The sequence below is a fragment of the Panthera uncia genome, assembly GCF_023721935.1.
Source record: "Panthera uncia isolate 11264 chromosome B2 unlocalized genomic scaffold, Puncia_PCG_1.0 HiC_scaffold_24, whole genome shotgun sequence".
Classification (NCBI taxonomy): Eukaryota; Metazoa; Chordata; class Mammalia; order Carnivora; family Felidae; genus Panthera; species Panthera uncia.
This window is the reverse complement of record NW_026057580.1, coordinates 68,013,610-68,032,957: the sequence shown is the minus strand read 5'-3', so window position 1 is coordinate 68,032,957 and position 19,348 is coordinate 68,013,610. Positions and strand designations below refer to the sequence as shown.

At 36.7% G+C, this 19,348-nt stretch overlaps 1 protein-coding gene across 2 annotated transcripts in view; it reads left to right on the top strand.

Moving 5' to 3' along the window:
• AK9 (adenylate kinase 9) overlaps nucleotides 1-19,348 on the top strand; it is a 132,396-nt gene that overhangs the window by 73,827 nt on the left and 39,221 nt on the right. For both annotated transcript variants that reach the window (XM_049654152.1, XM_049654151.1), the window contains exons 21-27: nucleotides 2,842-2,931; nucleotides 3,399-3,599; nucleotides 3,970-4,091; nucleotides 10,321-10,533; nucleotides 11,989-12,249; nucleotides 13,393-13,517; nucleotides 17,463-17,682. In XM_049654152.1, coding sequence (XP_049510109.1) covers nucleotides 2,842-2,931; nucleotides 3,399-3,599; nucleotides 3,970-4,091; nucleotides 10,321-10,533; nucleotides 11,989-12,249; nucleotides 13,393-13,517; nucleotides 17,463-17,682 — 1,232 coding nt within the window. The remainder of the gene's footprint in view (nucleotides 1-2,841; nucleotides 2,932-3,398; nucleotides 3,600-3,969; nucleotides 4,092-10,320; nucleotides 10,534-11,988; nucleotides 12,250-13,392; nucleotides 13,518-17,462; nucleotides 17,683-19,348) is intronic.

Below are 19,348 nucleotides of genomic sequence, written 5' to 3'. Positions count from 1 at the left end.
AATCTATATTTTAATGAACACCTCAGGTGATTCTTATACGTGCTCACAATTGAGAACTGTCATAGGGGAAAAAAAATTAGGCTGAAGAAAAGTTTTATTAATGGTTGCCTTACATCATGGAAAAAGCTCAGTATTGTACTTAGAAAAACCTGGTCCTGAAAACTTACACTCAAGGGTGACTTAGCTGCATACTGTATCCACAGGTCACAGTGAATTGATATATCGAATAGAATATAGACAAGTTGAAATTTAGAAAATGTCTCTCAGACAGTGACCATGGTTCTGATATACTTGACATTAAATTGTGTATTTAAAAATCACTCAGATATCCAGTCAAGTTTGACGTGACATGATAATTATAGGAAACATACAAATAGAAAGATGGGAGAAAATCACCATAGTCCTGCCAGCAAGAAGCAACAAATTTTTAATATTCTGATATATTTCCTTTCAGTTTTCCTAAGCTTGGTATTTTGTTTTGTTTTGACCTGTGACTTGATTGGACTCAAGCCTAAGAGAAAGGTTTTCTCTGGGACATTTCTTTTTTTTTTTTTTTTAATGTTTATTTATTTTTGAGAAAGAGAGAGAGACAGAGAGAGACAGAGAGACAGAGTGCAAATGGGGGGAGGGGCAGGGAGACACAGAATCCAAAGCAGGCTCCAGGCTCTGAGCTGTCAGCACAGAGCCTGACGCGGGGCTTGAACCCACGAACCATGAGATCATGACCTGAGCCAAAGTCGGAAGCTTAACCTACCGAGCCACCCAGGCACCCCCATGTTCTTTTTTCTTTTCTGCAGAGATGCTCAGAAGATATTCTTCAATACCATTATGTTTTTTAACTTTGCTAGTATGTGAGCGATTTTTCCTGGAATTCAGTGAGCTCTTTTTATCTTCATACTAGTCTTTGTCTAGCTTAAAATGGTTTTCTTCAATTATACCTTCACTTATTGCTTCAGATTCCTTTTTCAGGATTACTTTTTATTATTTTTGGGTAGTTTCTGTTTCTCAACCACATTAATCTTTTCCCTGATAGTTTTGATGTCTTTTTTCTTTTTCTCTGTATTCTTTGGAAGGTTGTTATCCTCCACCTGAGATTTATTTTCTGCTTCTTTGCCTCTATCCTGCCTCTATCCTGATGCATATTTGAATCTGCTATTGCATTTTACATTTCCTTGCATTGCTTTCTTATTGGAACTAGCTTTCTTGCATTCCTGCCTTTATCTTAGTTTGGTCTCTCTTTTTTGCTTCATGATTCTTATTTCATAAGCTATGTTGTCTTCCTGTGCTTTTTGAGTATACCAAGCATGTATTTTCTAAAATTTACTCTGCTTCATAAAAGAAATCCTTTTCAAAGCAAATTCTTCATCTAAATCTTTGGTTTAATAACTCTTTCCCTTCACTATAACATCTTTTCAAGGGCCTTGTCATTATGTTGTTGTTGTTGACTTGTCCTTGAATGGAGCAGATTATATCAAGCTCTAGCAGGTAGAGTAGGGAAACCAACAGGAAGAATAGGTGGAATATTTATAAGAATCATCCCCCAATCCACACACATGCTTGTGCATGCACACACACACACACACACACACACACACACACATACACACACACACACACATTTTGCTTTAATGTTTTGCCTGTTACTCTCAGATATAGACCTGAAGGTAAAGTTAATGTGCATTGGCCTAGTTCAAGTGGTGATATTTAGTAAATATTCATCTTATCTGTCTCTCCTGCACTGCGCTGGATCTTCGTCATCTCTATTTCATTCCGTAATTAGCCAGAGAAGCTAAGACAGTTTAGAAGTCCCTGTATGTTCTCGGTGTTCTTCTTATCTTCGTCATGATTTATAACGCTTTTCTTTAGATAAGTGAGCACATTAAAATTAAACATATCACCACCAGACCAGCCCTAGGTTTGTCCTCTTCTATACCCTACTCCCTTGACTATTTTTTTTAATGTTTACTTATTTTTGAGAGACAGAGAGAAACAGAACATGAGTGGGAGGAGGGGCAGAGAGAGACAGGGAGACACAGAATCTGAAGCAGACTCCAGGCTCTGAACTGTCAGCACAGAGCCCGACGCGGGGCTCAAACCCACCATGAGATCATGACCTGAGCCCAAGTCGGATGCTTAACCCACTGGGCCACCCAGGGGCCCCTCCCTTGAGTATTAATTATAGAATTCTGTAGAAAGAGGACCCAACTGTTACTTTAGCTTGGAAGACAGTTTCCAGTGTTACAGAATGGAGCTATATATAGAATATTACATAAATATGTTATATATTTGGTCTACACAAAATTTCCATTTCAGAACTAGGAGAGACTATAAAGTGAGAAGATAAACAACTAGTTCTTCCTTCCTTGAACCATCTCTGCTGTATCTGTATGTGATGCATGTCTTCTAACATCCAGGAAAATAGTGTTCTATCTATATCTTCAATACACGCACAGCTGGAACTTTGATATGTCATTGTCTTTCATTGTCACTTTATGATTTTTTGGTGTATTTTCATGGGTTGATTAAGAAATTAAAAGAAATATCAGGAACTCCTAGTCTGATGCCATGTGAACAGAAGTCTGAATAATATTTAACAACAGTTATCAGTCAGAATTATATGTGCCATGTGTATATTATTTTTATATATTTTTAAATATTCTTCATTTTTCACTCTATATTATTAAATATTTTATGCCATACTTTACCTGACAGGAACTGTATTTTCACTTAGACATAGTATACACAATTAAACTGTGTTTTGAAATTTTCTTTGTGCCAAAAATTTCATAAAGGAATAGTGTTTTAAAATTCAAACACTAACTATTAGCTTTATTTTTTAAGTATCTGAGCCTGGGGAGGATACTACAGTTGGAACAGACATTTCAAAAGGATCCAAAGAGGCCCTGGAAATTAAAGAATTGTCTGAAACAGGTTAGATTATAAAAGTACTTACTGTGTGAAAGTACTTTTCAAATTCTTTTACAAAGGGCGTAGTCCCTTATTTTAGGCATAGTACCAATTTCCTACTTATTTTTTTCTATGTTGTATACCAGTTGATATGTATTAATTTAGCTTATTACATTAAAAAATATGTAGCCAACTTATAGTACTGTTTTTCATCAAATTTTATTTTATACATTAACAGTTAAAGTTGCTATATGAAATTATTAATAATTATCCAAATAATTTTGATTTTATTAATAATTCATCTAAGCCATTATAAAAAACAAAGCATAATTAAAATATGATTTGTGAGTGTAATATTATTAATTAGAAAACTAAGTTTATTTCTTTCAAATGTTATTAAAATACTATAAAGTATAAATTATTTTCTTAATATGTCTAAAGATATAATATTTGAAGATTCTTTTTTCTTTCCTTTAACCTTTACTCAAAAGTTGTACTCCCTGAGTTTCCAGAAGATGCTTATCCTGATGTTCCTGAAATGGAGCCAATTAAAGAGAAGGTTAAAAATTTCAACTTTGGCTGGAAACAGCTGGAACCAGCAATCCATGAGTCTTTCATTCAAATTTTAAACTTGGAGATTGCTGACAAAACACCAGAGGAACTACTTCAAAAAGTAGTTGAGATTATGGAAAGTAAGAGCCACAATCATAACATTTATTGTCAAGAGCAGGTAATATTATTAAAAGCACCATGAAAGTTTAAAGTCTTTCTTGATGGTTTAGGAAGTAAAACATTCAGTATATTCAAGGTTGATATTTAAAATATTTAGCAACCTCATCTTGCAGGCACCTGCCAATCATAACAGTTCTGGGGCACAAAGCACTGGCCAAATTGGCCGGTTGTCATTTAAAGAATTTGTGAAGACCTGTTTGCATACACATTTAAACTAAGATCAGTCATTATAATCAGATTTCCTAATCTTTGACTACTTTTTTATGCTAATATCCTTTTATTCTAAAAATATCTTCCCAGAAGTTACGTCTTTTTTTTTTTTTTTTATAGAACCCTTCCAGTATGCAGGATGGGAGTTAACTGTGGAAGATTATGATGAAGAAACAGAAGACTATCAGGCCTACGCTGAAGTTGAGGAGGAGCTAGAAGAGGAAGAGGAAGAAGAGGAAGAGGTATATGACTCCTTTATTACCTCTCATTCACATTGGTCACATCATTGAAAGTGCACATATCCAGAGTGGCAACTAGCACTTTTGGACCCCAAGAAAACAAGCAGGCATCCTCAATGTTATCAATAAGCATTTTCAACACACTTTGCCTCTACCCACGTTTGCTTGAACCCTGAAATGCCAGGGCTAGTTAGACAATATTTTACACCCATGAAAAAAGAAAAGGGAAATCCTTAAAAAATTTTTTCCACGGAAACATTTATAGGTATTAGAGACAGAAATATTTAACAGAAGTGGGCGTTTTATGTAAAAAACAGATAGCAATGGCCTCTTTGGGAGGCTGCTAGTATGATAATAAGTAGCAGTATTCTCAAGTGGAACAAGTCATTTTCAGGCATTAAACTATTCCCTTAGCAAGAGAATTTTGATAAACATTCTCATTTGATAGCCACACAATTCAGGTATCTATCAATAATAAAATAAGAAGTGATTCTTTTAATTTTAGGTTTTATCAATTCTTTTTTTTTTTAATTTTTTTTTAACATTTATTCATGTTTGAGAGACAGAGCATGAGTGGGGGAGGGGCAGAGAGAGAGGGAGACACAGAATCCAAAGCAGGTTCCAGACTCTGAGCTGTCAGCACAGAGTCAGATGCGGGGCTCAAACTCACGAACTGTGAGATCATGACCTGAGCCGAAGTCAGACACTCAACCCACTGAGCCACCCAGGAGCCCCATAGGTTTTATCAATTCTTTTGAGGCTCCTAGACCCAGTTCCAACATGAGAGGAGGTCCTCCCCAACACAACACCTAGCAGTTCTCAGACACCAGCAGGGTCTGAGAATTCACTTCAATTCTGATACTGTCTACTTGGAGATTCCAGAGGTTAAGGGTTCAGTCCTAAAGGACTGCTCCCCCCTCCCAACCTAGATGCCAGTCACAGCCCCAGGTTATTTCCCATGCTTCTGACTGACTGGCTACAGATTAGGGGTTCCAGTAACCTCCTTAGGTTCAATTACTTTGCTAAAACAGCATACAGAACTCAGGAAAACACTTACCTACATTTACCAGTTTACTAAAGGATGAGATAAAGAATACAAATCAACAGCCAGATGAAGCAATACATAGGACAAGGTCCTGAACAAAGAAGCTTCTTTCTCTCCTTGTGGAGCTTGGGGCCCTGCTTGGTAGGACACAGAAGCTCTTCTAAAAGAAAAGACCAAAAAGCTGTCCTCATGGATTTTTATGGAGGCTTCATCATATAGTCATGGTTGGCTAAGTCTTTGGCCATTGGCTGATTCAACCTCCATCCCCTCTCCCCCACCCCACCTGGGAAGGTGGGGGATAGAACTGAAATTTCCACCCTTCTAATCGACATGCAATAACCTGGCTGAAACTAAAAATAATTACGTTAAGAGAAAGAAGCCCAACAAAAAAAGAATACATCCTGTATGATTCCATTTACATAAAAATTTAGAAAACTAATTATAGTGCTAGAAAACAGAGCAGCGGTTGCCTGGGAATGGGGCAGGTGGGAGGCAAATAGGAGCAGGAGGGAGAGATTTTACAAAGAAGTGTGAGCAAACTTTTGGTATTCATGAATATATCCATTATCCTAGTTGTGGTGATAGTTTCACAAATGAATACTTGTGTGAAAATTTATCAAATTTTATACTGTAAATATGTGCAGTGTTTTAATGTTAGTTATATCTCAGTCAAGCTGTTAAAAGTATTAATGGTGGTTATATCTCAATGATGAACTTACAAACAATTTTTATTTTTTAAATATATTATCTGATTTTTTAACACTAGAAATATATAATTTTCACATTAGGAAAAATCAACAACAAAGATATTTCCCTTTTACCAAACAGAAAGTACAAAAAGAAACAATAGTTCTACTGCTACACCAGAGTTCAGGAATCACACCAAGATAGGCCCAAGTGTCTCTCTTTTCTTATCAATCTTGCCTATACTTCGCGTGCATTTAAATCTGTGTATTATGTCTTTCTGTATCTGTGGGAAATTAATTATCGCCTCTTTTCCATCTCTTCCTTTTTTTCTTCCATAATACCTAATACTAATTAGGTCTCTTGGATCTATCCTCCAAATATCTGTATCTTTTCCCTCAAATTCTCCAACTCTTTACTTTTTTGTTCATATATTTGTAGATATGTCTTCCATTCATTCTTCTCATTTAAGACATTCACTGGGGTCCTACTGCTGTTATAACTAACTACCACAAAGTTAGTGGCTTAAAATAACAAAATTATCATACAGTTCTCAAGGTTAATTCTCTGAAATGAATCTTACAGGGCTAAAATCGGTATTAGCTATGTTCCTTCCGATAGAGGAGAAGACTTTTCCTGTCTTTTCCAGCTTCTGGATGCCACCTGCATTCTTTGGTTTATGGCTTCTTCCTCCATCCTCAAAGCACATTATTTCAGCCTCTGCTTTCCATCATGTTATCTCCTCTTCTGCTTTGACCTTCTTGCCTCTCTCTTATAAGGAACTTTGTAATTACATTGGGCCCACTTGGATAATCTTCCCATCTCAACGTCCTTAATCACATATGAGGTTCTCACAGGTTCTGGGGATCTTTGGGGGCCATTTTTCTACCACAAGTGGTCACTCTCCTCTTAGGCTCATTTATGTATTTTGTTGGTGCCCATGAACTCTTTCTACTGTTTATTTGCATTTCTATTAATGTCCTCATCAATTTTCTCCTCAGAGATTGGGTTCTTTCCATCTGTGTTGCAAAGTTTTGTGGTCTATTTGATCTGACTGAACTTTCAGTTAACTAGGCTCCCTTAGATGGGTGGTGGTTTTCTTTCTTCTTTTTCTTTTTGTATTCAGTAGGGTTCAAAACTGTTGCTGGAGTGCTTTAGGTGACAACATTCTCAAAAATTATAAAAGACAAAGTGACTTCTCTCCCCATAGGTCAGGAGTATAGAGGCAGATAGGGCACATATTGATTGCTATGTGTGCCTATGACAAGCCCACGTTACCCAGATTCCTCATACTTGCTCAGATTCAGGTTTGGGGAGGACTCTTCCCACCCATACAACTCCTTCTTGGTCTTCTGTGGACCAGAGAGACCACAAGCACTTCCCTGGTCGTTGCTGATGCTAACATTCCCCAGGAAATCCAGAAACTCAGGAAAACAAAATTCCTCCTAGGACTTAACATCTTAATACTCTGTCTCTCTGATATTTGTCTCCATGCACTCATCCAGCCCATAGTGGTAAATAATGCCATACAGTTCCCTCCCCTAGAATGTTTATGGATACCAGTTGCCTGCCCCAGCAGTTACGTTTAAGAGAAAGGAAGGGAATGTCTTCATATCACCATTTTCCCAGAATCCCTTGTTCCAAGACACTCCACACATTGCCTCTATACATATACCTCACATTCTGTTTCTAAAATTTATTTAGGGATAATTCTGGACCCACCCATTGTAAGGAAAAACTGGAGTCAATGAATGTAAGCCATTTACAATTAACTAAAAAAAATTTTTTTGTTTAATTACTCAAATGGATTGAGATATAAAAAACAAATGCTAACAAAAAAAGAGAAGCATTCTGGATATCAGTAAAAGTAGAATTGAAGGAGAAATGCATTAAAATAACACAACAAGATACTTTACACTGTCAAAGATAAGCAAAACTGGGCACTGAAGTGGTAAGGACAGGTTTTAATCAATACAGAAAAAAGTCCAGTGTGAACTGAACTCTGATTTGGACAGAGGTAGGTGGAGATTTTAAAAGCAGAATTAGGGAGCAGGAAGGGGAACAGCAGGAGCCCTGTAGATTCAGGGAAGTAAAAACTCGCCAGTGTCCATTGATGGATGAATGGGTAAAGAAGTGGTACATTCACACACACACACACACACACACACACACACACACAGGAATATTATTCAGCCATAAAAAAGAATGAAATCTTGCTATTTGCAACAACATGGGGGATCTAGAGGATATAATGCTAAGTGGAAGAAGTCAGTCAGAGAAAGACAAATATTACATGATTTCACTCATATGGGGAACTTAAGAAACAAAGCAAACAAAGGAAAAAAGAGACAAAAAACAGACTCTTAAATACAGAGAACAAACTAGTAGTTGTCAGAGGGAAGGTGGGTGGGGAGATGGGTGAAATAACTGAAGGAGATTAAGAGTACACTTAACTTGATGAGCACTGAGAAACATATAGAGTTGTTGAATCACTATTATTATATACCTGAAACTAACATAACACTGTATTTAAATTATACTGGAATTTAAATAAATACATGCATACATACATACATAAAATTCTTAAAAATGCTTTAAGTAAAAACAATAAAAATAAAATAAAATTCTCATGAAACAAAATTATATTGACATACACATAGGTCAGAATTTATACTTTCAGTATCATTTGAGAGCATATATTTTTACTGCAAATTCAACAATGCTTTGAAATAAAATTGCATCTTATAATTGAATACATTATAAAAATCATATAAATGAGAACAAACATTGAAGAATTCAACACAATTTTAAATGTTACGTGGCCTTATCTCAGATTTATCAAAATCCTTAATTTTGAGAGATTATACATTTCAGCTTCAAAATAAAAAATGTATATATTCTTTTTTCTAGCCCTTAACCCTTCAAAAAAAAAAAAGATTACATATAAATGCTTTGCAGTATGGCAGAAGTAGAAATTAGAGTTACCAGGAAAAAAAAAACCACATGATACCCAGTTATATTTGAATTGCAAATAAAAGAATCATTTTTATGTATGGTACATACTTATACTAAAAAATTATTTGTTATCTGCAATTCAAATAAAACTGGGAACCACATTGTTATTTTTTAAGTCTGGCAACCCTAATTTAAGTGGATTTATTAGCAGGAAAAAGTTAAGCAGTGAACTCAAGAATCTGGAAAAAAAAGCACAACAAAAGAAAGTAGAAAGGAGAGTAAAGTCAAAAATTAACAAAATAGAAAAAGAAGACAAAATAAAAACATTAGACCTAATTTCAAAAAAATGAAAAGTTGCGGACACTTGGGTGGCTCAGTCAATTAAGCATTCGACTCTTGATTGCACCTGGGGGTCGTGATCTTGCCGTCCTGAGATTGAGCCCCTCCATGCCCGCATGGAGCCTGCTTGGGATTCTCCGTCCCTCCCCTCTGTCCCTCCCCTGCTTGTGCATGCTCTCTCTCTCTCTCTCTCAAAGAAAAAAAAAAGAAAAAAGAAAACTTGGTTCACTGGGAAAAGTAATAAGATAGACAAACTTCTGAGAAGTCTAGGTAAAAAGAAGAAGCAAATAACATTTGAAACAAAAATAGGTATATAATCAAGATTTTAAAACAAGATTGTTTTAAATTACAGGAACTTTATACTAATAAATTTTAACATCAAGATTAAAAAGATTTTCAAAATATGAATTACTAAAATTTGCTTAAGAAGAATGATAAAAGCTGAAGAAACAAAAATAATAGAGGAGAGTTACAAATTATTTCTAATATGCCTTTGTTGATCAGATAATTCCTATGTTGTTTAAAATCTTCCACATCACAGAAAAATAGCAATACCTCCCAGCTCATTTGAAATTTACATACCTCTCATACAAAAATTGACAAGAATGGTGCAAGAAACGTATAGATTAGTCTCATGTTTGATCCTTTACAGAAAGTTGTTCATTATATCTTGTTTTGGAGAATAAAAGAGGTCTGTTGTAGAATAGTCATGTAAAGTATTATTCCACTGGTATTTTTTAAATACTCTATTTGTGTCTAAATATATGTCTCGTTTTATATGTATATCAGTAAGATGTACCTTGAAAAAGTGGTCTGGAGGGGCGCCTGGGTGGCTCAGTCGGTTAAGCGGCCGACTTCGGCTCAGGTCACGATCTCGCGGTCCGTGAGTTTGAGCCCCGCGTCAGGTTCTGTGCTGACAGCTCAGAGCCTGGAGCCTGTTTCAGATTCTGTGTCTCCCTCTCTCTCTGCCCCTCCCCTGTTCATGCTCTGTCTCTCTCTGTCTCAAAAATAAATAAACGTTAAAAAAAAAATTAAAAAAAAAAAAAAGAAAGAAAAAGTGGTCTGGAAGGATACACATAAAATTGTGGATTGTTTTAAAGGCATCTTATTATGGGTTAAGTATTATTCAAGATGCATTTTTTTAATTACATTTCAGTCTTGCATCAAAATATTTATAATACTGTTCTCCAAACTGAATAATATTTGTAGAATGAAGAAAGAATTAAAGAGAAGAGAAGGAACTTGGGAGATAGCAAGCACTTTTGTCCAGTGGTTCTCAAAGAAAACTTCATCCTACAGCCAGGCAGCATAGAAGAAGCAGCTAAATATCGAGAAAAGATCTACTACTTTTCAAGTCCTGAGGCTAGAGAAAAGTTTCTGGAGCATCCTGAGAAGTACGTGGCTCATAATGAGCCATTAAAGGTGAAAACAATACTCCTATCCCAATAATCACTCCTGAGTACTTATTCAAGGACTTCCTGCCAACCTTCATCATTTTGCTTAATAGTGAAGTCCCCGATCTGATATTAACAATATGGTGAAACTATCTAAGTTCCAAGAAGAACTTTTTGGAATATGCATAAAATAGTTATCTATTTTGATTTTTATAGTAATGCCTTGTGTCAAACCAACACGGACTATCTGTCTTTTTAGTGGAAGTAAAAAGACACAGCTGAATTTATTGCTTATATGTTAAGGGCCAGCTGTGCTGGTTAGTCCGTGTAGAGACTTCAGAGCAGTCTGCTGATCTTAAGACAGGGAATGAGTGGGATTCAAGGATTGGTGGGCTTTCAGTGGGTTGACATTTGTAGAAGTGTGGTTACTCAAGCTCACACTCAGAGGCATGATCATAGGGGCACGTCTGTGCCTGACTTGGTTGACTCTCAGGAGCAAGGGCTGAACTGGTTCATTGGATTGAAAAAGAGTCCTGTTATATGGCTCTGAAGCAATCCATGTTTCCCTAAATTTGTGGTAACACTTTTTATTCTTATTTATCACCAATAATAAAAGAGCACACTGTGGTAATATTTTATCCATTTAAAAAATAAAGCACACACATAATCACACCAGGTTTAGACAAGAGCTTTCATTTTTAATTTTACTTTCTCACCCTATTCTACATGGATGTATTTTCTTTCTAGTGTATATAATATTTTATTATCTGTTTTTTTTACTTAACATTATGTCAATGTAAGTTTACATATTTCTACATAGATCTCATAATGCTTAATTATTTAACATACCATTTTAACATCTATTTGTTAGACATTTTTCACAGTATTTTTCATAGTGTGATTTGTCATTGTGGATATGAATTGTGGATAGTAATTCCACATTTTGGATATCCACATTGTGGATAGTAATTAGGAAATCTTTGGGCCTGTCATTCTTTTTTTCTCTTAAATTATTTTATTAGTATAATTCCCTAGCATGGGATTACAAGATCAAAGTATACAAATCACTATAGATTGTCACTTATACTTTTGAGGACACCAATGCCTTCTTTCTTCTTCTTTTTTTAGTTAATTAAGCTCCACCCCCACAGTGGGGCTTGAACTCACAGCCCCAAGATCAAGGGTCACATGCTCTACCAACTCAGCCAGCTGGGTGCCACTGACACGAGTACTTTCTTAAATAGAACATATGTAACATATAGACCATGATTTAAACTCTTCTGAAGTCCATTTCCATGAACTTCAATTTTTATGTGGTACCCAGGCAGACCATTGAAATATGTGGATGGTTGTGGCTTCTGATGCTGCTGGTGTTGTGAAGTGATAATTCAGTCTTAGGGCAATCAATAGGCCTAATGTTTTCTAAATTACTCAAAATTCCTTTTCTTCACTCGCCTCCTACTCTACCTCTCTCCTGTGGCAGGCTCCTCCAATAAGAATATGCCTTCTGGGCCCACATGGCTCTGGTAAAACTGTCTGTGGAAGATACTTAGCAGAAAAATTGGGCATTTTTCACATTCAGTTTGAAGAATTTCTTCAAGAAAAACTAATGCTCAAAACTGAAAAGAAAATAGGAACTGAATTTGAAGAAGATTCTGAGGAAGAACAGTTTGCAAAACAAGAACTTGAAGAACTTGCCATTCAGGCCAATGTCAAGATTGAAGAAGAAAATACAAAGAAACCGGTAGTAATATTAATACTCTATTTGCAGATAATTATGCTTACTGGTATTACTTTTGGAAGTAGAATATAAGCAGTGTAAAACTCTATAGTGAGTTAGGTCATCCTCCCCATATGTTATTTACAAATTTTACTGCTCATCTAGGATACAAAATAGTAAGTTTTACATGACTCCAGTAAAAATCTGAACAGCTTTCCCTGACAGGACTGTTTATAGCATTTATTTGGGACTATGTTATTTGATGTCTGACCTAGACTATAAGGTTTTCCAATATCATGTTCTCTGTTTTCTGACAAATACAAAAATCTGCCCCAGTACCAGCAGAGATCTCAAAATATTAATTTCTAATGATGCATCATAAGAAATTTTATGTCTTTTAGATGGTTTCTTCCTGGGGTTGTAAAGAGAAAGTTCTTCATTCGAACTCACTTATTTTTAGAGAGAGAGAGCGTGCGAATGAGAGAAAAGAGGAGAGGAGCAGAGAGAGAGAAAGAAAGAGAGAGGGAGGGACGGAGGGAGGGGGAGAGAGAGAGAGTCTTAAGCAGACTCCATGCTCAGCATGGAGCCTGACATGGGGCTCAATCTCATGACTGTGAGATCATGACCTAAGCCAAAATCAAGAGTTGATGCTTAGCGGACTGAGCCACCCAGGCGCCCCATATCTAACTCACTTTTTAATCATTTCTGATATAGCTAGACCCTTTTATTCTCAAATGATCCCCTGTAAATGGACCCATATAGATTGTATTCCAGATGACTGCCTGGCTCGCCCATCCTTTAATCAGGATCTAGGTTGAATAATTATAAGATAAATGACAAAAATTTGTTAAGCCTTGTGGGTGTGTGATATAGATTGAACAAGGTTTTAGCAAAAAGTAATGAGACAGATATCCGGAGGCCATGTGTGAAAGTCAGCCATGCTAATCACTAGTAACTCCTCTTAGCTATAACATATAATTTAATATTTAAAACCATATTAAATATCGATTTAAAGAAAAGGGCTCAAGTTTTAAAATGTTAACAAGTAGAGGTATTAAAAATGACCTAAAGAAAAAAGGTCTCATCCTAACCAATTATGTAATTTATAGATTATTTATTAATACAGAGTTTTAAATTTTTTGTTTTGTTTTCTGATTTTTGTTTTAGTCTCCAGAAGTACAATTTACAGAAGAAGAAGAAGCAATCAGATTAAATCTAATGGAAAATGAGCCACTGCCTCCCGAAATTCTTGAAACAATTCTTTCTGAGTGGTGGCTTAAGGAACCAATGCGGTATCTTATTTTATATAGAATTATACAATTATTGACTTTCATCTTCTTGATTCTTAAAAGTTAAAAATGTAATCCAGCATAAATTTAAGATTTTTTTTTTTTACTTTCTTGTAAATGAGTGATTGTACACATTAAAAACATTTGGGAAATTAGTTTAAAAATACTGATGCCAGGGGCCCTACCCCAAAACAACTGAATCAAAATTTTTAGAAGTGTGAGGGTAAGGGGCGCCTGGGTGGCTCAGTCAGTTAAGTGTCCAGCTTTGCTCAGGTCATGATTTCATGGTTTGTGAGTCTGAGCCCCAAGCAGGGCTATGCACTGGTAGCATAAAGCCTGCTGGGGATTTTGTCTCCCTCTCTCTGCCCCTCCTCTGCACGAGCTTGTGTGTGTGCGCGCTCTCTCTCTCTCTCTCTCTCTCTCTCTCTCAAAAATAAATAAGTAGGGGCGCCTGGGTGGCTCGGTCGGTTAAGCGTCCGACTTCGGCTCAGGTCATGATCTCGCGGTCCGTGAGTTCGAGCCCCGCGTCGGGCTCTGTGCTGACAGCTCAGAGCCTGGAGCCCGTTTCAGATTCTGTGTCTCCCTCTCTCTGACCCTCCCCCATTCATGCTCGCTCTCTCTCTGTCTCAAAAATAAATAAACGTTAAAAAAAATTTTTTTTAAATAAATAAATAAGTAAACATTGGAAAGAAGAAGGGAAAGAAAGAAAGAAAAAGAAAGGCAAGAAGGAAGGAAGGAAGGAAGGAAGGAAGGAAGGAAGGAAGGAAGGAAGGAAAGAAAAGAGAAGAAAAAAGAAGAGAGTATGAAGTTGAGACCCAAGCATCAGTAGTTTTGAAAGCTCCCCAGCTGATTCCAATGTGTAGGCGTGGCTGACTACCCATATTCTAAACTCACTCACAGTAATGATGGGCTGGACTCTTTTCCTTACAGCCTTTCACCAATTACACTTAAGACTACTTAACAGCTGTCCATAGTATTATCCCTTTCTTAAAAGCCAGGAACAAGCCTGACCTCAAACAGGACAAGTTTAGGAATCTCCAGGGCATCACAGTTTAAAACTTCACCTCAATTTCCTAACCAGAATATCTTGCTTTGGTATCCACCAGAAGAAAGAGAAATAGCAAACACTCACATGGAACTTACTTTGTGCCAGGTACAGTTCTACTATATTTTATTCACATTAACTTGCTTAACCCTCACTACTATCCTATGGAATAGAAACTTTTATTATCTCACTTTGAAAATAAGGAAACTGTATCACAGACAATTCAAACAACTGGCTACTCCCAATGCACCTCTGGGCAATCTTTTTCATCTAATCTGTGGCATAAATAAGTGAGTGAGATTATTAATCATCAACTTTAATTTTAATTTCCTATTGCCTAAATTAGATCATTTGTTTGATTAATTTAGGCAGGTTGACTGCAACAATGTAGTCACGGGTTGTTCTTTGTTAATTTGGCTCCTAGCCTCACAACATACATTAAAAAAAATATTTAAAAGAGCATATGGATTGAAGAATTAAAAGTAAAAAGTGGGGGCGCCTGGGTGGCGCAGTCGGTTAAGCGTCCGACTTCAGCCAGGTCACGATCTCACGGTCCGTGAGTTCGAGCCCCGCGTCAGGCTCTGGGCTGATGGCTCAGAGCCTGGAGCCTGTTTCCGATTCTGTGTCTCCCTCTCTCTCTGTCCCTCCCCCGTTCATGCTCTGTCTCTCTCTGTCCCAAAAATAAATAAATGTTGAAAAAAAAAATTAAAAAATAAAATAAATAAAAGTAAAAAGTGAAATTGTAAAAAGCCTAAATAAAATAGCTAAATATTATGCAACCATTAAGATGTATTGTAATGAAGAATTTTTAATAGCATAAGAAACGTTACTATATAAAGGATGCAAAGTTATTTACAATAGCAAGGTGGACACATGAGGAACAAACCGCAGAGAAATAAAACAAAATGTCAGTAATCTCTGGGATATGAGATTATGGATAATTTTGCCCTTTTCATGCTTTTCTATATTTATTTATTTTTATTTATTTAAATTCAGGTCAGATAATATACAGTGTAGTCTTGGCTTCAGGAGTAGAACCCAGTGATTCAGCTCTTACATGTAACACCCAGTGCTCATCCTGAAAAGTGACTTCCTTAATGCCCATCCCCATTTGGCCCATCCCCCACTCCCCTCCCCTCCAGCAACCCTCAGTTTATTCTCTGTATTTTAGAGTCTCTTGTGGTTTGCCTCCCTGTCTGTTTTTATCTTATTTTTCCTTCCTTTCCCCTACGTTCCTCTGTTGAGAGTCTCAAATTCAACATATGAGTGAAATCATATGATGTCTGTTTTTCTCTGACTGATAGTGAACTGAGATGTTTTTCTTCTATAATCAGGAAAAAATCAACATATTTTTTAAAGGCTATTGCATGAGTCCTAGAGAGAGATAATAAGGGCCTGATCTTAGGTGTCATAACAGAAATGGAAATGTGGGTAGGGAGAGGACATATCAAGGCTTTACTCCTATGTGTGGGATGCAAGTAGGAATTGGAGGAGCCATCCAAATGTCTCTGACGTTTGGCACCCGAATACCAGTGAGTCAGAAGCAAGAGCAGTGTGGAAGGGTAACAACGGGTATGATTCTGACAGTATGATACACGAATGCTTCCTAAAGGGCAATGCGATGAAGAGATTAAGCAGCTTTTGGAAAATCCTGAATTGAAACTCAGAAAAGAAGCTGGGTATAGAGGTAGAGATTTCGAAGTCACTGACAAAAAAGTGTGACAGCTAGAATGGTAGGGATGAAAATGTTCCTCACAGAAAAGACTATGCTGAAGGCGTCTCTAAAGAAAAAGGCATACATCTTACAGCCAAAGTATAAAAAATTGCCCTCTTAAGAGTATGGGACACATTTTAAAATATCAGGTAAGAACTCAAACTGTCAAATGTTCTTAAAAGTGCTGTTCATGTTAGGAAGAAAACATATATTTAAAGATAAGTACCTAAAACAAACCCAATTTTATTTTTTTTAAGTTTGTTTATTTATTTTGAGAGAGACAGAGACAGCATGAGTGGCAGAGGGGGGGGGGGGGAGAGAGAGAGAGAGAGAGAGAGAGAGAGAGAGAGAATCCCAAGCAGGCTCCACACTGTCAGCGCAGAACCTGATGTGGGGCTCGAACTCACGAAACCGTGAGATCATGACCCAAGCCGAAATCAAGAGTCCAACGCTTAACCAACTGAGCCACCAAGTCTCCCCAAACAAACCCAATTTTAGATAAACAGGATAAACTCTCATTCAGAAGGGGACCAATACTGACTCTCTCAGATAAAGCCAAGTTCTTGAAGCCTGATTGTTTTATAAATATTTCATAATGAAAATGTAGTCACATTTCAGTTAGTTTTCTGATCCTTACAGTTTCATCATACTTGGGCAAGTTTTATAATTCTATTTGAATGTAATCATCTTACGCATATGAGCCAGTATATATACATTAATAATTGTCATTGATTACAAGGGGACCCAGGGAAGAGAATACAAACTGTCTCGTGAGAGGAAGTATTACTAGAAGAAAAACTACAAAAAGGTGGATTCCCACGAAAGGTGGGCTGGCCAAACCCACCTTCACATAAAGGGTGACACAGTCATTAGGGTGGGCATTCCTCCCAAGCAGAGAACTTATTTCCTATTGATTTTTCATCAAATATTAAGACTATTTACAATTTAAGAGAACTTATCTATCCTATAAATATAAGTATAAAATATTACCATTTTAATCCAATTCAATACATTTAGAACACACACCATGTTTACACAAGTAGAAATATTAAAAGACATAAAAGATACTACACTAAACTTTTAAAACTATTCATTGCATATCATATATAAACTTGTGATTTATTAATTTTTTCATTTTAAATATTTATAATAGTATTTTAAGCAAATAAATTATGAAATTTCCATCTAGTTCCACAGGTTTTATATTAGATGGTTTCCCACGATATCCTGATGAGGCCCTGTTTCTGGGGGAACATGGGTTTTTCCCAGATGCTGCTGTTTTCATACAAGTTGATGATCAAGATGTTTCTGATCGCCTCCTTCCTTCCCAAATTGAAAAGTGGAAACTGAAACAAAAGAAGAAATTAGAAAGGAAAAAACTCATCAAAGAAATGAAGGCAAAAATCAAGGTACATATCCAATAAAAAAAAATATGGGAGTAAATTTGTTCGGAATCTATTTAGTTTTAAAGTGGTCTTTATAAAAATGTAGTTTTCTGATTTTAATGCCACAGTCAATATGAAAACACTTTTTATCAAATATTAAGACTATTTGTAGGGGCACCTGGGTGGCTCAGTAAGTTAAACGTCCAACTCTTGATTTTGGCTCAGGCCATGACCTCACAGTTTTGAGCCCCATGTAGGGCTCCCTGCTGAGGGCAGAGCCTGCTTGGATCCTCTCTCTCCCTCCCTCTCTCTGTGCCCCTCCCTAACTCACTCATGCTCTCTCTTGCTCTCTCTCAAAAAAAATAAATAAACTTAAAAAAAAAGACTATTTGCAATTAAAGAGTTACAAAATTATTTGAGGCCTATGTGATTTTTCAATGTGTTAATGCTTTTCTCTCCAAGGCAAATAAAATTCAAGATAGTGGTAGCACCAAAGTATCCCTACACCAGACACAGGAGCAAAGTGGGAGAGGCATCATAATTAAACTTTTCAGTGGCTTTTTCACTAGTTCCTGGAATGATGACCCTATCCATCAAGGCCATATTGGCCTATAGTGAAACAAATCTATATATTGGTTTAGAACATCTTTTCTGAAACTATAATCTGAGGAGTATTACATAAAATCTTCAAAAGTGTCATAGGGAATCCAGCAATTCTACTTTTAGGAATCTATCTAACAGAAATACAAATAGATCCACATAAAAATTGATATATGAATGTTCATAACAGCATTATTCGTAACAGCCAAAAAGCAAAAACCACTCAATATCCATCAACTGATGAATGGATAAACAAAATGTGTTAGACATCCAGATAGAGTGCCCTGGGTTCCCACCCAAGATGGCAACATAAGAGCCTCCTGAATTCATCTCCTCCCACAGACACACTAAATCCACAACTACACATGAAGCAGTTCCCTCTGAAAGAAATTCGGAAACTAGCTGAATGACTCCTGTACATTGAGCAAATGAGAAAACACCCATATCACCCACATCAAAACAGTTGCTGCCTGAGAGTCCAGCTTCCAGTCAGCCTATGCTGTTGGCTATCCTCCCCTTTGGGACACTGACAGGTTGTGACCGCCCTTAACTACTGGGAGCTAGTGAGAGCAAAGAAAGTAGGTCCGACAATCACACAGGTTTGAGAGACAGCCAAGAACTCAGTCCAGGCTGACTGATAAGGTTCACCTCCTACCCAAGCCCACTCTGTGAAGACTAGGAAATGTGGCCCTTTGTCTAATGTGCAGAAACCAACCCAGAGTCAAAGAAAATGAAGAAGCAGAGGAATATAAATAAACACTCCAGAAATAGACCTTATTGAAACGAAGATAAGTGATCTACCTGATAAAGAGTTCAAAATAATGTTCATAAAGATACTCACCGAGGCAGGAGAACAATGCATAAACAGAGTGAGAATTTCAACAAAGAGATAGAAAATACAGGAAAGTTCCAAACAAATCACAGAACTGAAGAATATGATAACTGAACTGAAAAATTCAATAGAGGAGTTCAATGGCAGACTAGACACATAGATCAATGGAACAGAACAGAGAGCCCAGAAATAACCCCATGCATATATTCTCAACTAATTTATTAAGAAGAGAGCCAAAGATACACGGCAGAGAAAGAA